The following is a 16,026-nucleotide window of genomic DNA, read 5'->3' on the forward strand; positions in this document are numbered from 1 at the left end:
GGTGTTGCAGGATTTGTCTGCAGTTCCCAGTTGGCCTCGCACAGGAGGCTGGAAGGAATTCCCTGCTGTCCACATGTCCAAAAATGGGCTCACCTGACTGCTGAAAATTCAATCCTCCAGCCTTGCTGGTGTCAGAACGTGGGTAAAACCCTGATGCAGATGCTCAATTTTTCACTGCTTTGGTAGGATCTCGACCCTCTGTGTGGTCAGCAGCTGCCTGTGCCATCGAGCTGTGCTGCACAAACTGCCTCTGCCCAAATTCAGCTTTCCTGCCTGACCTAATCCAATGGAAACTGCTTTGTTTGGACAGCCTAAAACGCCCAAATTCCAATGAAGAGAATCTTCTCACGTGCCAAATTTGATCTCGATTTGGAATCACTTTGCACTGCACTAATTTGATCGTCCAATCTGTTATTAATCTTGTGGAGTTCTCAGATGTGCTTTCTTGCTGTAATCTTACAACTAATCCTCTGATCCCTAATCTCAGAAAGTGTTGTTTTCTTTAAAAAAAAAAAAAAAAAGCTGAGTTCTTTGCTTGGTACACTGGAGCCAGATTGATGCTTTGCTGATTTATAAGGTATCATTTGCTCTCTTGTCAAATTGCATGTGATAATGTAATACTGCACCTTTTCACGTTGCCCTGTTGATTTTATTGTAATCTTTTAACAGTGAAAATTGAATTGTGTCACTTCTCAGGCTACTTAAGTATTGCAGTTGCCCAGTTTGGGCTTGGCTGGATAATAAAAGCTTTTCATGTTTGTAAGGAGTGGGGAACTTCTGAACTTTAAACCAAAAAAGCTCAAAAAAATCCCCCCTCTTTAAGTTGGTCTCATCTCTAGTGCAAATGTTTTATTTAAAGATCAGCTCCCATTAGAAAGAGCAACAGTGTTGACCAATTGTTGTTGCAAATGTGAGCTTGTTGGGGAATTTTGGTGGAAATCCCAGGTGTCTTCACAGAACGTTTTGAGGAATTCTGTTTTTAAGAAATTTAGTTATTAAGAGTACTTCTGTTGAGAGCTGCCAGGCTGATTTCATGTGCACAGAGCAGCATTCATCCCCACAGAAGAGCTGAAGCAAAGTCATGCTACTCCCAAAAATAGTCAAACTGGGTTTTTTTTTACTTAATTTTACTTACAACATTCTCTCAAAAAGGAAATCCTTATTTTGAAATCCTTTATTTTGAAAACTCCCTTTGCCTCTCTTACTGTGTCTTTAAGAGACAGAAAGAACGGTGAAAACTTGTAAAACTGCACTGAATTTTTTATTTCTCAGAGAGGCAATTTTCTAATAGGCTTTGCTAAGAAGGGAGGAATTTCATCTGCTTTGTGACAGCAATTTTGTTGTCCCAAAGGGTCAGTAACAACTGGGTTCCCACCTAACTCATAAACACGAGCACTACGAGTGTCAATACTTTGTGCAGAGAGCACATCCAGGGCATAATTCTTGATGTGACCTCTGGGTAAATCCGTTCTCTCACTGAATGCAGGCAATGTCCCTTCCCCAAATGCTCCTTTGAAAAGGGTCTTGGCTTACACTGGCTGCTTCAGTCGGATGCAAACCATCAAGGAGATCCACGAGTACCTGTCCCAGCGGTTACGGATCAAGGAGGAGGACATGCGCCTCTGGCTCTACAACAGTGAGGTAACCCTGCTCCTTTCCCTTCCTTTTTTGTTTCTTTTTTATATATATTTTGTCTTTTATTCCTTCCCTGAATCCATTTAACTGCACATGCACAGTGGCCGTAAATATCTTCGCAGTTAAAGACTCTCGCTCTTTGTTTATCAGAGTTCTTTTGTGCTTTAATTTCCATTTGAGGTGAAAGGGTTTCACCTCAGTGTTTTACATGCAGAATTCTAATTCCATGATGTGGTTTGTTTTGGTTTTTTGTTTTTTTCTCCTGCAGAACTATCTCACTTTGCTGGATGATGAAGATCACAGACTGGAATACCTTAAAATCCAAGATGAGCAGCATTTAGTAATAGAAGGTATAAAAAACGTAATTGACTATACCTCTAAAAATAGAGATTTACAGAGGGAACTTTTGGGGAGGTGATGGCAAAGCTAAATTAGCAAAGTTTCCATGCATTTTGTCCCTATTTTGAAATGCATTTGCATCTCTTGTTGGTTTGCAACAACACAAAATAATGGAGGTGGCTCGTGAACTGATTTGTTCAGTCCTGGTGGATCTTTATTGAGAATTAGAATAAGCGCTGAAAAATTTGCTATTCAACAGCAAAAGCGATCCCAAGGCTGCTTCCTAAAGATGTCACTGGTGTGCTTGGAGGGATGCCAGCGTTAGAATGAGTTCCAATAATGATTAGAAACATTGAAATGGAAACTAGCAAAAATAATAGCTAGAAGTAAGCACATTTCTAATCCCAAATATTAGAAAATTTTAATTAAACCTCTTCAGCTGTGTAAGCTCTCTGGAGTAAGTAACAATTTTTAAAAGGCCCTTTTCATGTCCTTTTCTAGTTCGAAACAAAGACATGAGCTGGCCAGAAGAGATGTCTTTTATAGCAAACAGCAGTAAAATAGACAGACACAAAGGTGAGTCTTTCACAGGGTAGCTGCATTGTGATGGGAAAAATCCAGGAAAACAGTTGAAATGTTGAAACAATTCTTTTAAACACAAATCCTGGTAACATTGGGTGGGGTCTTTTATGCTCCTTTGCTTGGCCTTGATGTCAACTTAAACGCTGGAAATGTAGGAGGGTGGGATTTTCTGTTACCTTGGGTTTTCTTAAAGCGACGAATAATTAAGATTTTAACAGATGAAGCCAGAATTTTCAGGGCCATAATTACCTGTAAACATTCTGTATGGGTTTCCCTGCTCTCTGTGGTGGATCAGATCAACAAAACCCCTCAAATTTCTGCGAAGCAGGGTTGAGAGAGCAGATCTCTGAAACATCTGCTGCATCCGTGTAGTGTCATAACTTGGGAGCAGGTTCAATTAAATCGCTTACTGCTACAACATCCTGAATTTCCTCACCTGCACAAGTGCTGAAATGATGGGTCTTTTTGCTCAGTTCCTACTGAGAAGGGTGCCACGGGCCTGAGCAACCTGGGGAACACGTGCTTCATGAACTCCAGCATCCAGTGTGTCAGCAACACCCAGCCCCTGACACGTTACTTCATCTCAGGGAGGCACCTCTACGAGCTGAACAGGTAATTCCTGGGGGACAACTCTGCCATTTCGGGTGCTGGAACGTTTCTTCAGGGCTGTCTGCTCCTGCAAGCTGAAATTCAGTGTAAAGGAACGATTTAAATTCAGTGTTAGCAGCTCTGCAGCAGATATTACGTTAGAGGTGTGGAAATACAACCTCTTGTTTCTGGGAGCAGGAAGCTTTTCTTGTTCATCTCCAGGTTTGAGCTGTGCTTAAATGTTGATCTGGTGTTAATTCTTTTGTGATTTCTAGGACAAATCCCATAGGAATGAAAGGACACATGGCCAAGTGCTATGGGGATTTGGTCCAGGAGCTGTGGAGTGGCACCCAGAAGAACATAGCCCCCTTAAAGCTGAGGGTGAGTTAAAACAAGGAGTTCTTGGAAAAGCAGAGATTCACTTTTTTCACTGTATTGGGGCAGTTTGGAGACTCAGAGCCTTCCCTGGAAGGAGCCAGTGTTCATCGGGGCTGGTGGAGTTTGTGGTTATAAGGCCAAAGGAGTTGTGTGGTCTGATGCAGGTTGTGCTGAGAGAAGTGGCTTTTATAGCCCTTTTTAGGTACAAAAGATGATGCATTTCCCTGCAAATGAGCTTTTTGTTCTGAAATCAAAGGGGCTCCCTTCATCTCTTGGCAATTCAATTTGTGTTCATTGACAGCACTTCTCTCATCTACCATATTTTGATTTGTTTTTACATTTTTTACATGATATTAAAGAAGTTTCTGCTGTTTTTTTTGTTTTGTTTTGTTTTTTTTTATAGTGGACAATAGCAAAATATGCCCCAAGGTTTAATGGCTTCCAGCAGCAAGACTCACAGGAGCTTCTGGCTTTTCTTCTGGATGGGCTTCATGAGGATCTGAACAGAGTTCATGATAAGCCATATGTGGAACTGAAGGACAGTGATGGTCGGCCAGACTGGGAAGTGGCAGCAGAGGTGGGGCTTCAGATCTTTAGCTTTGGGGTTTTCTGCTTGTTTTTTTTTTTTAAATTTTCCTTCCAGTACTAAGCTGAGAAGTTGATGAGGCTGCCTGTGGCAACCCTTTTGTGACTGTAGCACCTTTTGGATCCTGTCAGAGCTGTGGTTTACAGAGATAATTCCAGCTTTGAGCTGGAAATTAATTTTAATTGTTGTGATAAAATTATGAAGATGGTACTTCACAACAATTTTGAACAACTCAAAATTAGAGAGCATCAAAATATTTCAAGGTGCCTGATGATCCTCTCAGAAATATTTCAAATGGTATCATACCTTGATTATTGTGTTGAGAATATACTTGAGTTGTAACTAAATACTTCCTATTTCTTAAAAATTAGGAAATAACTTTTGTGGAAATAATTTGATTCCCATAGGCCAGGGAAACTTAGGAGACCAATGAAGTAATCTCTAGTTTCTAACTTGTATTATATTTTTTTTTTGTTCTTCATTTCAGGCCTGGGAAAACCATCTGAGAAGAAACAGATCCATTGTTGTAGATTTATTTCATGGGCAGCTGAAGTCACAAGTGAAATGTAAAACTTGTGGGCATATAAGTGTTAGGTTTGACCCTTTTAATTTTTTATCCTTGCCTTTGCCAATGGACAGCTACATGCACCTAGAAATTACAGGTGAGTGGCGTGAATGTGTCATTCCTAAAATAAAATCTGTATAAGTGGAACGGGTATAAAACATGATTTTGATGTTTGTATCACTACTTATTAAGAATAATACAGTCATTTTAATATAATGGAGTGCAAGAATTTTCATTGGAACACAGTTAAACCGAGATGAAACATTTAGACACAGAAAAGGATGGTCCATTGTTAGTCTTGATTGAAGGATTTAATACAAAACCTTTTTAAAACGGAGGTTTTGAGAACTTCTGCTCCTTCTCTTGTGGAGGTTGTCCTAAATCTGCCCAGAGGAAAAACAGGGGCTGGGGAAAAATTACAATCTGGGTCATGAACTGTGCTCTGAAGGAGCTGTGGACTGCTGGAAAAGAGGAAAGATGGTAAAAAAGTGAAACAAATTGTGAAACCCATTTTCTACTGCCTATGCAGCAAGAGATGTTCTGACATTGTGACATCGCCTGCAGACCTGAAAAATTGACTGGGAGAATAAAATAAATCATCCATTCAAGTTGGGGAAAAAATATTTTCCAATAAATAGGGAGCTGTAATGTATTATTGTCATTAAAACTTGCCTGGCTTGCTGAGCAGGGTGTTTCTGTTCCCCTTTGCAGTAATTAAATTAGATGGAACCACTCCTGTTCGATATGGGCTGAGATTGAACATGGATGAGAAGTACACAGGCTTGAAAAAGCAGCTGAGTGAACTCTGTGGCCTCAAACCAGAGCAGATTCTGCTTGCAGAGGTGCACAGCTCCAATATAAAGGTAAAAAGGAAAAAAAAAAAAAGATTAATTATTGCTGCGACATGCTTTGGGTGGTTTTGTTGCTTCTTTATTATTTTTAACATTTAAACTTTGCTTACAAGAGCTGTGAAATAATTTAAGTAGAAGTATGATAAAAAAATCAGCTTAGTTATTTCTCTAAATGAACTTTTACTTCATTCTTAAACAGTAATTTGGCTTGCTGTAAATAGATTAAAATTGATTGCTAATGGTATTTTTAGGAAAAAAAATACACATCTTGAGGTAATAAATCTCAAGTTAAGGTGCTGTGATGAGCTTAAACACTGTCAAGACATCAGCAGCACAAGTAATGACTGGTTTAGGGTGGGTATGAATATTTCCAGGTGGATTTTTTCGCTGTAGATGAAAAGTGCTTTAAATGAGATGCTCTTGGTGTGTTTAGAGAAGCCCTGGTAACTCCTGCAGAGGGCTTGGCTTCCCTTATTCTTCTGGAAGGGTGTAAGGAGGCAGATGGGAGGGAGGGAGGAGCTGATAAACGCAGTTTGCAGAAGAACAGAACACATTCTGGTCCCAGCTCAAGGTGTCCAAGTGCCTGAGCAGCTTTCTCTCTCTCCTGAAGAACTTCCCTCAGGACAACCAGAAGGTCCGGCTGTCCGTCAGCGGCTTCCTGTGTGCGTTTGAGATCCCCATCCCAGGCTCCCCCACGTCAGCCTCCAGCCCTGTGCAGACAGGTGAGAGAAAACTCTGCTTCTTTGAACTGCTCAGTGGTGAGAAGCTCAGGACTAAACTTTGATGGTCAAGCCGGGATTAAGGAAAGGACGAGCGCGGGTTGCGCTCGGTACCCGCACGGGAGGGAAGTGATAAAACCCCTGAGATCGGCTGTGGGTGCTGTGTGTGATTGATCATTCCGTTGTCTGCCTGCAGAGAGCTCAACCGGGTCGTCATCCAACGGAGCCCCCAGCATCCTGATGAACGGGGACGTCCCCAGGCCGGGCCTCATTCCCAATGGGATGCCAAACACGGTGGTGCCATGCGGGACGGAGCGCAGCCCGCCCAGCTGGACGCTCAACGGCCACGTGCCCTCGCTGTGTGACAGCCCCTGCACTGGCTACATCATTGCGGTGCACAGGAAAATGGTCAGTGCGCACTTGCAAAGACGTTTTGAGAAAAGCAAAGATTTATTTTTGTTTCCACGTGATAATTATACACGTCCGTGCTGGATGCTTTCAGATAACCTCGCCATAATATCAAAAAACATGAACGTTTTTCAAGTCAGTCATCGAAATTTACAGTATTAAATATTGGAATTAGAGTAGTTTTAACACAATTATTGATTGCCAAGGCCTGAAATAAGTCACAAGGCCAGCAATCCAGGTGATTATTGTACCTTCCCATCTGACGCATCACCTCCTTTTGCTCCCCACAGATGAGGACAGAGCTGTATTTTCTCTCATCTCAGAAGAATCGGCCCAGTCTCTTTGGAATGCCACTGATTGTCCCCTGCACAGTTCACACGCGGAAAAGGGACCTCTATGATGCTGTGTGGATCCAGGTCTCCAGGCTGGCCAGCCCCCTCCCTCCTCAGGAAGCCAGTAACCATGCACAGGACTGGTGAGTTGGGCCCCTCAGCCTTGGATCCGAGTTAGAATACAGTGCCTTACACTTGCTTGCAAGATACAAAATTGTGTTCATTTCATTTCTCGTAATAATGGCAGTAATTAAAATGAAATCCTTTTTTAGTACAGTTAAATGTAGCTGCACTTAAATGTTGGCTTCGTCCTTATCCACTGATTGATAATTATTTATATCTGACGAATTTAAGCCGTGGAAAGGCAGCTTTTAATAGGAAATTGTAACCAAAATTATCGTTTTGAGGGTTTTCTTTAAGTAATCATAACAAGCCCAGTGAAGGGAGGTAATTGCAGTGAGTGCTGCTGTTTGATGTTGTGTTCTCCTCTGTTTCAGTGATGACAGCATGGGGTATCAGTACCCCTTCACCCTCAGGGTAGTTCAGAAGGATGGAAATTCTTGTGCTTGGTGTCCATGGTACAGGTAAATTGTCCTTTTTTCCATTCACAGCAGGGAATCACTCCAGCAGAAAGGTAATTTATGGTAATGGGTCTGTGGTACGTTTCAGACTTCAGAGGTAATATCAAACAATAAGAATCTGGAATGTAATTTCACCAGAATTCTCTCCAGGCAGACTTGCACTGCAGCACGACTTTTTATGACTTGCAGAGCTGAAAGTTCTGCTGCCTCAGAAACTTTAAATTAGGAGACAGAAATGAGATTATCCAAAAGTTATTAACCCCTTACAATATTCTGGGTCTGTGTGCAGCCTTGTGTGTCCGCAGGCTTGTATGGTTTGGGGGGATTGACACTAACCCAAATTTTTAGATGCAGTTCATCTGCCCCTGTGAGTTCCTTGCCATTTGAAGGGTAAGATCTAAAATGGGCAATAAGAAATTTACCCTGGAAGGATGCTTGGAATTTTCTATAAACAGAGACTTGCTGATAAAAATTCCAGACCCTTGCTGGAAGGTATTCAGGCCATAAACTAATTTTTTAAAAGGTGTTTTGTAGCTCTTAGGATTAGTTATCGTGGCGAAAATGACTTGTGGAGGCAGAGCAGTGGAGTTTTTGGGGCCGTAGCTGGGTTTGGTTGGCACGGGAGCATAACGGAATGGAAGGGACCTTAAAGATCATCCCATTCCAGCCTCTCCCATGGGCAGGGACACCTTCCACTGGATCATGTGCAGGCAGATGGTGGAGCTCTCCCAGCTGCTTCCATCTCTCACTCTGGTAAAGTTTTGCAGTAAAACCACAAATAACCCTGAGCGTTGCTGCATAAAAACATCTCGCACTGCAGGCGAGGCCTGGAGCTTGGGGGGTGCAGAAGATACAAACCCAGGAGCAGAACTGACTCAATGCCGAAGTGACTGGAGGCTTCACTGAGCCCACCCAACCTCTTTTGTTCCAGGTTCTGCCGTGGCTGTAAGATTGAGTGCACAGAGGACAGGGCCTGTGTGGGCAATGCCTACATTGCCGTGGACTGGGACCCCACGGCGCTGCACCTGCGCTACCAGACCTCACAGGAACGGGTAAAACACCACCAGAGCCCCTCGGCTCTTTGTTAGCACCTCTGAAACACCTCCCCTTGCAGCCTCTTGCGTTTATTTGGTGCTGCTTCTGTCCATTTTCTGTTAAACCAAAGGCAGTGTGTTCTGGATAAATCGATGTCTCGATGTTAGATCTCTGCTGTGGGCTAATGGTGTGGAAGGGAGGCTTTTAAAGAACCACAGCAGTGCATTTGCTGTCTGTGGTGAATTTGCTTTTAAGCTAGTCAACATATACAATAATATATTACATAACACATTACTAAATATCTTCATTTGAGACATTTTCTCCAACTATAAACAGTTATGCATGTGAGTAAACCTGTTTTCCTCGTTAAACCAACAAAACACATCTGAAGGTGAGCCTGTAGCTGGGTTAATCTGGAATAACTGTTCCAGTTTATGAGTTTTCTCTATAGAGTTGTGCTTTATGGATAATTTATAAGCAGAGCTCAAGTATAAGGACAGTGAATTACTTTTATCTGCCTCTTCATAACCGGAATAAAATTCCTGCTAAAGCTTACCACATCTCGTTTTTATCTTTAATTCTGAACAACCCAGCGAAGTTATTTGTGCGACGCTGTGAGGAGAGCCCTCCTCTGAGCAGTGTGTGTTACATTTCCAAGTCAGAGGCAGTTTCCTGTCCCTTTCAGATCGTGGAAGAACATGAAAGTGTTGAGCAAAGCCGCCGAGCCCAGGCAGAGCCCATCAACCTGGACAGTTGTCTGAGAGCCTTCACCAGCGAGGAGGAGCTGGGGGAGGATGAGATGTACTACTGCTCCAAGTGCAAGACCCACTGCCTGGCCACCAAAAAACTGGACCTTTGGAGACTTCCCCCTATTTTGGTAGGACCTTGTGTCATTTTCCTCCTCAGCAGCAAACCCAAAGCGCGTTGTTCCCAAATCTGCCAAGCTGCCTTGCCCTGAATAAGATAATTTGCTTTGCTCACACTCTCAGGTGGGGCACTGACTAAATAATGATAATGATAAATATTAAACTGACTGAGTTTGCGGGCAAACAAAGCAAACCTCAAATCCTTCTGAATGTTTTTAGCTGCTGCCTTGCAGGAAATGGTGGTGGTTTGTGCTCAGTGTCAGCTGCTCTGACACAGCTCATGCTCAGATGGTGACACCATCTCCTCTCTGGCTGCGGAACACCTGCAGTTCTTATTTTTCATACTTGGTAGCTCATTCAAAACAGACAGTGCTGGTCACTGGACTGAAGCAACCTTTGCCATCATTTCCACGTGAAAATTTTAGTTTCGTATTTTGTCAGCTTGACCCAAAATCCAAATTTTCACACAGAGCATTATTTTTACTAGCACAGAATAAAATGTGTATGCTTTGGGAAAAACTCTCTGTAAACAGTGAAATTACTCACTGGGATGTCATTGCCCCCCTTTAATAATTCCCTCTACTGTGTTTCCCCTTAGATCATTCACCTGAAAAGATTTCAGTTCGTTAACGGCCGCTGGATAAAATCCCAGAAAATCGTTAAATTTCCCAGAGAAAATTTCGACCCAAGTGCCTTTTTGGTACAAAGGGATCCAAGTCATTTCCAAAGGAAGCAGCTCACCCTGCAGGTTGAGAGCCTTCCTGATGCACGGGCTGGCCAAGGGGACACCAGGAAAACAGATGTGCAGGTGACTGGCACAGCTGGAGAAGGGGACACGCTGAACAGGAGCCCATCCTCCCTAAACACTACTGTCCTCAATAATGTCAAAGGTAGGCGATGACTGGGGAAAATTCCACTCAGTGCTGCTGTTTGGAGGAGACAAATGTTGTTATGTACAAAGTTTTAATGTTTGGGAGGGTTTTTTTGCCAAAGCACTACACTTGGAAGCGTTTCTTTGTGAAGATTTAGCGTAAAAAATGCAAGAAAATTTAAGAAGTTGCTCAGTGACAGCAGATATTTGCGCTTGTGTAAATGGGCTGGAATTTGAGGGACGTGCTCCTGCATAAAAGAATTAAATTTCAGTTTTGAGGTGTATGGATGTGTGTGCACAAAGACGGGGTTTTATTTCTATATGTTACTCACGAGCTGCAGTGATACAGTGGGCTTTAATGTTTGGTTATTCAAAAAAAAAAAATGACTTTAAAAAGAAAACTAGACTGTGTTTGTACTCACCTTAGTAATCTCCGTGCCTTCTATCCTAGCATCTCCATCCTTGGGGAGGAAGAGTGGAACCAGCTGCCCTTCAAGTAAAAACAGCAGCCCCAACAGCAGCCCGAGGACTTTGGGGAGAGGCAAAGGGCGCCTGCGGCTGCCGCAGCTGGGGAAAAACAAACTGTCCAGCAGCAAGGAGAACCTGGCTGCTAACAGGGAGAACGGTGCTGAGCACGAGCAGGGGGATGCTCTGAGCAAAGGGCAGGCTTTGGGGGGCAGCCAGAGCGAGCTGTACCCCGGGCAGGACAGCGAGGGGGCTCTGGCCAACGGGTTCCTGTGGGAGCAGAGCTCGCTCAGCAACGGGCAGGGCGAGAACCACAGCGAGGACGACACGGCCGACGACCAAAGAGACGACGTCTGGGTCAACCCCATCTACAACCTTTATGCAATCTCGGTAGGTGGCTGCTGCTCTGCCAGAGCTGCCTCCTTGGGACACTGCTCTCAGTTGCTGTTTCAACCCAAATGCCTTTGGTGGGGTCGTGCCAGCACGGGGATCTGTAGGGAAGGGGAGCGAAAGTCAGCGCGGTCAATTCGCCCTAGAACTGGGTGTGAATTAAGTCTCTGCTGATTTGTTCTGCTTGTGTGTGTAAGGTTAGCTCCAGCTGTCTAGATTGTCGTGATTCCTCCCTCACACATAATGAACTTGGGAGTCATTCACTGGATGTTTGATCCAGGATTTTTCTTTTCTTCTTCATTTTCCTCAGTGCCATTCAGGAATTATGGGAGGGGGTCATTACGTCACTTATGCCAAAAACCCGAACAACAAGTGGTACTGCTACAATGACAGCAGCTGCAAGGTAAAGCACTTCTTTTCCTCATTATTTCACATCATTATTATAATTATTTCAATTTTTTTTTTTTTTTTTACCTTGGTTACCCAGAGCTAAAGAAGTTTAGAATGGGAAATTCTAGCAGAAGAAATTTCAGAATCGCAGGATGGTTTGGGTTGGAAGGAACTTTAAAGTTCATTGTATTCCACCCCTCTGCCACGGGCAGAGACACCTCCCACTAAATCAAACATTTGTGGAGAGCTGCTGGTTGAAAGCAGGAGCATCTCCAAAGCTGCATCAGATAAATATTAAAGTTATTAACTGAAATTGTACGTGAGGTTTTTCCCAGGGTAACATCTGTTCATCAGCTGCTCCCACAGTTAAGGGAAGATGCTTATTTCATGCAAAGATGGAAAATTGACTAAGAATGGAAAGCCAGGAATACATTTCCACGATGGCAGCAGTTTGTATTCAGTCGGTGAATAACTCATCTCTGACAGTTTTAAGTATTTGCATTCATCACTATAAAATTGTCAGAGCTCCCAAGTAATTCACGGAGCGAGATAACAAAGAGGGCAGACAGAACACGGGATTCCTTGTGTTACACCCAGTTAAAAATACCCTTTTTGGGGCGCCAGTGTGCGTGTTTGAAATGCAACAGTTCATCCCACGGGCTTTTTCCCCGGGTGTTTTCCCCGTGGCAGGAGTTGCACCCGGACGAGATCGACACGGACTCTGCCTACATTCTGTTCTACGAGCAGCAGGGGGTGGACTATGCCCAGTTCCTGCCCAAGATCGACGGCAAGAAGATGGCAGACACGAGCAGCATGGACGAGGACTTCGAGTCCGACTACAAGAAGTACTGCGTGCTGCAGTGAGCCCGAGCTGCCACAGGCTGAGGGAGGAACCCCGGGATGTGCCCTTGGGGGAAAGGCGTGGCTGAGACGGACGGAGAACAGCTCCTGGTGGTTGTCGTTGCCCCCTGTGAGCTGAAAGCACAAAAAGAGCCCCCTGGTTAAGCAGTTAATAATATCCAGTAGTATCGTTTTGTTCTGTTTTCTCACTACATGCTCGAAACGTTTCTGATGTTGGACATCCGAGACTGCCGCCGGCCTTTAAATCCAATGGTTTGAGCAAAGCCGACTAGGACCAAATAAGAGCTAAATTAAACATCCAAATAAGAGCTAAACGGAGTAGTGTAGAGTTTACCAACTGTCCTAACACCCCCGCCCCCCCCCGAGGCTCTCGTTAGGTTTAAGGTAACGGGGAAAAAACAATTTGTAGTGTTGTCTTTGGACAACATGATATTGCTACCTCCTTTTTCCTGCAGTTTTATTGCATTGTATTGGCAAAACAGGGAAGGCAAGAGAAGGAAAAGTGCACAAATGGAAACGAATTACTGTCGTGGGGAAGAGAAGTTTCCAGTTTTGCCACCACTAATGTGTGTCAGTTGCTTTCTTTCTGTGTGTTGGGAGCACAACCAAATCATCATTTGAGAAGAGATTAATTTCTACGCTTGAATGGTTTATTATACTTGTGTTTTCTCCACGTGTTGGCTGTGCAGATCAACATGTTTCAGGAATGGCTTTTCTGCCTGAAGAGTGCTGGCTCAAACTTTTTTTGAGCTTGCCTCAAGAAGAAACTTCAGGTTGGAGAGAGAGTAGTTGTGATTACACTCACGGTGTCTTAAAACGTGCACATTGCACAAAAACGTTCCCAGCTTTTGGAAGGAGAGATGCTTGAGCTTACGTTTCATGACTGGTGTGTGTTGCTTTTCGGAATTTGCACTTTGGAAAAAAATGCATCTGATTCGATTGAAACCCACAGTTTGTTTGGTTTTTCTGTTGTTGCTGCAAGGGCTCTGGAGTGAGTGGCCGTGAATTATCTATCCACTGTGTATTTCAAAGGAAGAAGCTGTGGCTGTCAGGTAGCTGTCGTAGCATTCATGGATGGAGGCGTTTTTTTTTTTATTGGTTTCCTAACTCAATTTCTTGTTTTCAAAATTTGGTTGCCTTTTCAAATTACCTTTGTGTTTGTTTGTTTGTTACACCAGGTTATGCAAATACTTGCAGTTAAAGCAGACTTGCTTTCCATGCCCTTGCAACATGCTCTGTAATTCAAGGGGCTTCTTGCATGAGGGGAAGTGTGACTGAGTCTTGGCAGAGACTGGAAAAAAAAAAAAAGAGGATTTTTTTTTTGTGAGCAGGCATTTCTTGAAACGTTTTCAGTGTTAAATTGTTCGCATATCTGAACGAAGATAAAAAATTTCACTCTTTTGGCCTTTTGTTCTTCAGCTGGGCTTCAGCAGCTTATTGATTTTGTGGTACATCATCTCCCCAGTCCTCTAGGTTTTTGGACCTTCGCTGACAGAACTGTTACTCACGTGGTTCCCGGCTGTTAACGCTGGGATTCACTTTGGGGCGTTTGACAGGAATGCCGAACCTTTGGTGAGTTTATCATTTCCAGGAGGATCTGGGGTTTATCCATTCAAGAAATGGTATCAGCTGGTCTGGCTGTCTTTGCTCAGGCAGAGCCCTCCCAACCTTTGGAGGTTGTGCCTCTTTGGGGACAGCAAATCTGTTCCAAAAACGAGTCTTGTCTTACCTGTCAGGTGTTGCTCCTTATCCTCTATGGTCTTTTATCTTTGAAGTGGTCTGAACATTGAGCCTAAAGAAAAGCAAAACATGACTTGTGAATTTCTAGGTTAGAAGCTTTTTCAACACCCACTTGTCTACTCCTCCCTCCGCAAACTCCATGAGAAAGTGAAAGATTTTCAACTGATTTACTTTAAAATGTTTTATTTAAGCAGGTAGCACAATCTACTAATGTTATTTGATCTTCTGTGTTTGTTACATTGGTTGTAATTAATTTTTTTAAATTAAATTAATTCAAGAATTAGTAGTAAATTTATTAAGTTAACTATTAACTACGTTCACTTTGTAAATTATTGTATAAAACTTATTGACAATGCACTGACTTTAGAAAGATGTTAATGTACATAAATGCCCTGTAAATAAAATAGTGTTGATGTACTGGAATATGAGCTGTATTAAAACAAAGGTATTGGTAATTGTATATGGAGTGAACCTGTTTATCTGTAACTATATTATTCAAACAAATTAAATACTGTGGATGCAGATGAAGTGTCACTCCTTGTCGGATAATTTTTAATAACCGTTTTCCTGCTTTGAAGTGTCTGTGCTGCTTCCACGAAGCTTAAATGCCTTTTGTCAATCCAAAAGCCGAAGCACGGGCGTGCATCCAGCAATTCTTTGCAGCTTCTTCATTGTTTACAAAAGGTAAGTTGGGTGTTTTGTTGATGATGATGATAACACTTATTACTTGAAAACAATCCGTGTACCAGCAGCGAAGCGATCCCTCAGGTACAGGAAGGTTTTGCTCTGGTGTTTTTGGACGGGTACCTGATGTGCAGTGCTGGGCTGTTTGCCCACGTAGCTGGTGACTGCAGACAGTGCTGGCACCTTCCCCTGGGCAGGCAGGGCTGGGAGAGCCCTGCTGCACTCACAGCCCTGCTTTTCTCCCGGCAGGAAGTGGATCTGGTTGAGCTGGCAACCAGACCAAAGTCTGCACAGGGCTGATGTCAGGAGCAGCATCGCCTGGGTCCTTGAGTGTTTCCAAAAGCACCGTGGTGATGTTTAGCTGGAAATGAACCATTGTTCTGATTTTACGGCCCTTGAAGATGCCCAGTGGGTATTTATCCAAGGAGTAGCACGCAGCAGCATCCCCAGAGTGTCTCTGGAAGTGAAGCCATCCCTGGCTGGGATGGGAGTGTTGGTGCAGCACTGAGTGGTGACGCTTTGCTGCTGATCAGCTCTCAGGGCGTTGGTCATTCTTACCAGGTGCGGTCACCCCCACGGCGTCATCGGAGCCACTTGGGCATTTTCAATGTGCAAAATGTCATTTCAGTATAAAGAATATGGGCTGTGGTAGTTCCTGTCGTGAATTTTCCCCTGTTAAGGCTTTGAGGTATTGAAAGTGGAATTTAAAAGGATAAAAAACTCTAATTACCAAGGATGTCCATCCGTGCTGCTGTCAGTGGTAAAGCCTTCCTTGGTTCAGGAGTGCAGCAGGGGACAGAGAAGAGATGAAGGCATCACGTCCCTGCCCAAGCTGCGGCCGTTTGCTGCTGCTGGATCCCTCTGACATCCCCCATCAGAGCTGGGCCGGGCTGGGAAATGAGCAGAGCCCGTTTTGTGAGGCGGGGGCGGTGGGGAATGAGCTGTGCTGGGATTTTCCCCGGCCCCTCTGTGTGTGTGCAGTGCTGAGGCTCCTGTCCTGCCTTTGGGGTGGGTCGGTCAGACACCTGCAAACCTGGGGTGGCTTTTGGTGCTTCTCCTGGCGGGGAGGGGAAGGACACAGCAGGGACAGCGCCTCTTGTGCCAAACCCTCCTGTTCCCCCCTGCAGGGCCCTGCTGCCCACGGGAGTGACCAGTGTCCC

The 16,026-nt window shown here is 43.9% G+C and overlaps 1 protein-coding gene across 3 annotated transcripts in view; it reads left to right on the forward strand.

Moving 5' to 3' along the window:
- USP32 (ubiquitin specific peptidase 32) overlaps positions 1-14,704 on the forward strand; it is a 61,464-nt gene extending 46,760 nt beyond the window's left edge. For all 3 annotated transcript variants that reach the window (XM_066201919.1, XM_066201920.1, XM_066201921.1), the window contains exons 17-34: positions 1,487-1,641; positions 1,904-1,985; positions 2,476-2,550; positions 3,030-3,168; positions 3,420-3,525; positions 3,926-4,099; positions 4,596-4,770; positions 5,385-5,536; positions 6,135-6,246; positions 6,440-6,651; positions 6,942-7,126; positions 7,481-7,567; positions 8,496-8,616; positions 9,285-9,476; positions 10,064-10,355; positions 10,788-11,191; positions 11,502-11,594; positions 12,272-14,704. In XM_066201919.1, the coding sequence (XP_066058016.1) occupies positions 1,487-1,641; positions 1,904-1,985; positions 2,476-2,550; positions 3,030-3,168; positions 3,420-3,525; positions 3,926-4,099; positions 4,596-4,770; positions 5,385-5,536; positions 6,135-6,246; positions 6,440-6,651; positions 6,942-7,126; positions 7,481-7,567; positions 8,496-8,616; positions 9,285-9,476; positions 10,064-10,355; positions 10,788-11,191; positions 11,502-11,594; positions 12,272-12,445 (2,930 nt within the window). In that variant the 3' untranslated portion in view covers positions 12,446-14,704. The remainder of the gene's footprint in view (positions 1-1,486; positions 1,642-1,903; positions 1,986-2,475; positions 2,551-3,029; positions 3,169-3,419; positions 3,526-3,925; positions 4,100-4,595; positions 4,771-5,384; positions 5,537-6,134; positions 6,247-6,439; positions 6,652-6,941; positions 7,127-7,480; positions 7,568-8,495; positions 8,617-9,284; positions 9,477-10,063; positions 10,356-10,787; positions 11,192-11,501; positions 11,595-12,271) is intronic.
- Positions 14,705-16,026: the final 1,322 nt, after the last annotated feature.

The sequence above is a fragment of the Chamaea fasciata genome, unplaced genomic scaffold, assembly GCF_029207755.1.
Source record: "Chamaea fasciata isolate MVZ Bird 193981 ecotype frontalis unplaced genomic scaffold, bChaFas1.0.hap1 SCAF_21, whole genome shotgun sequence".
NCBI lineage: Eukaryota > Metazoa > Chordata > Aves > Passeriformes > Sylviidae > Chamaea > Chamaea fasciata.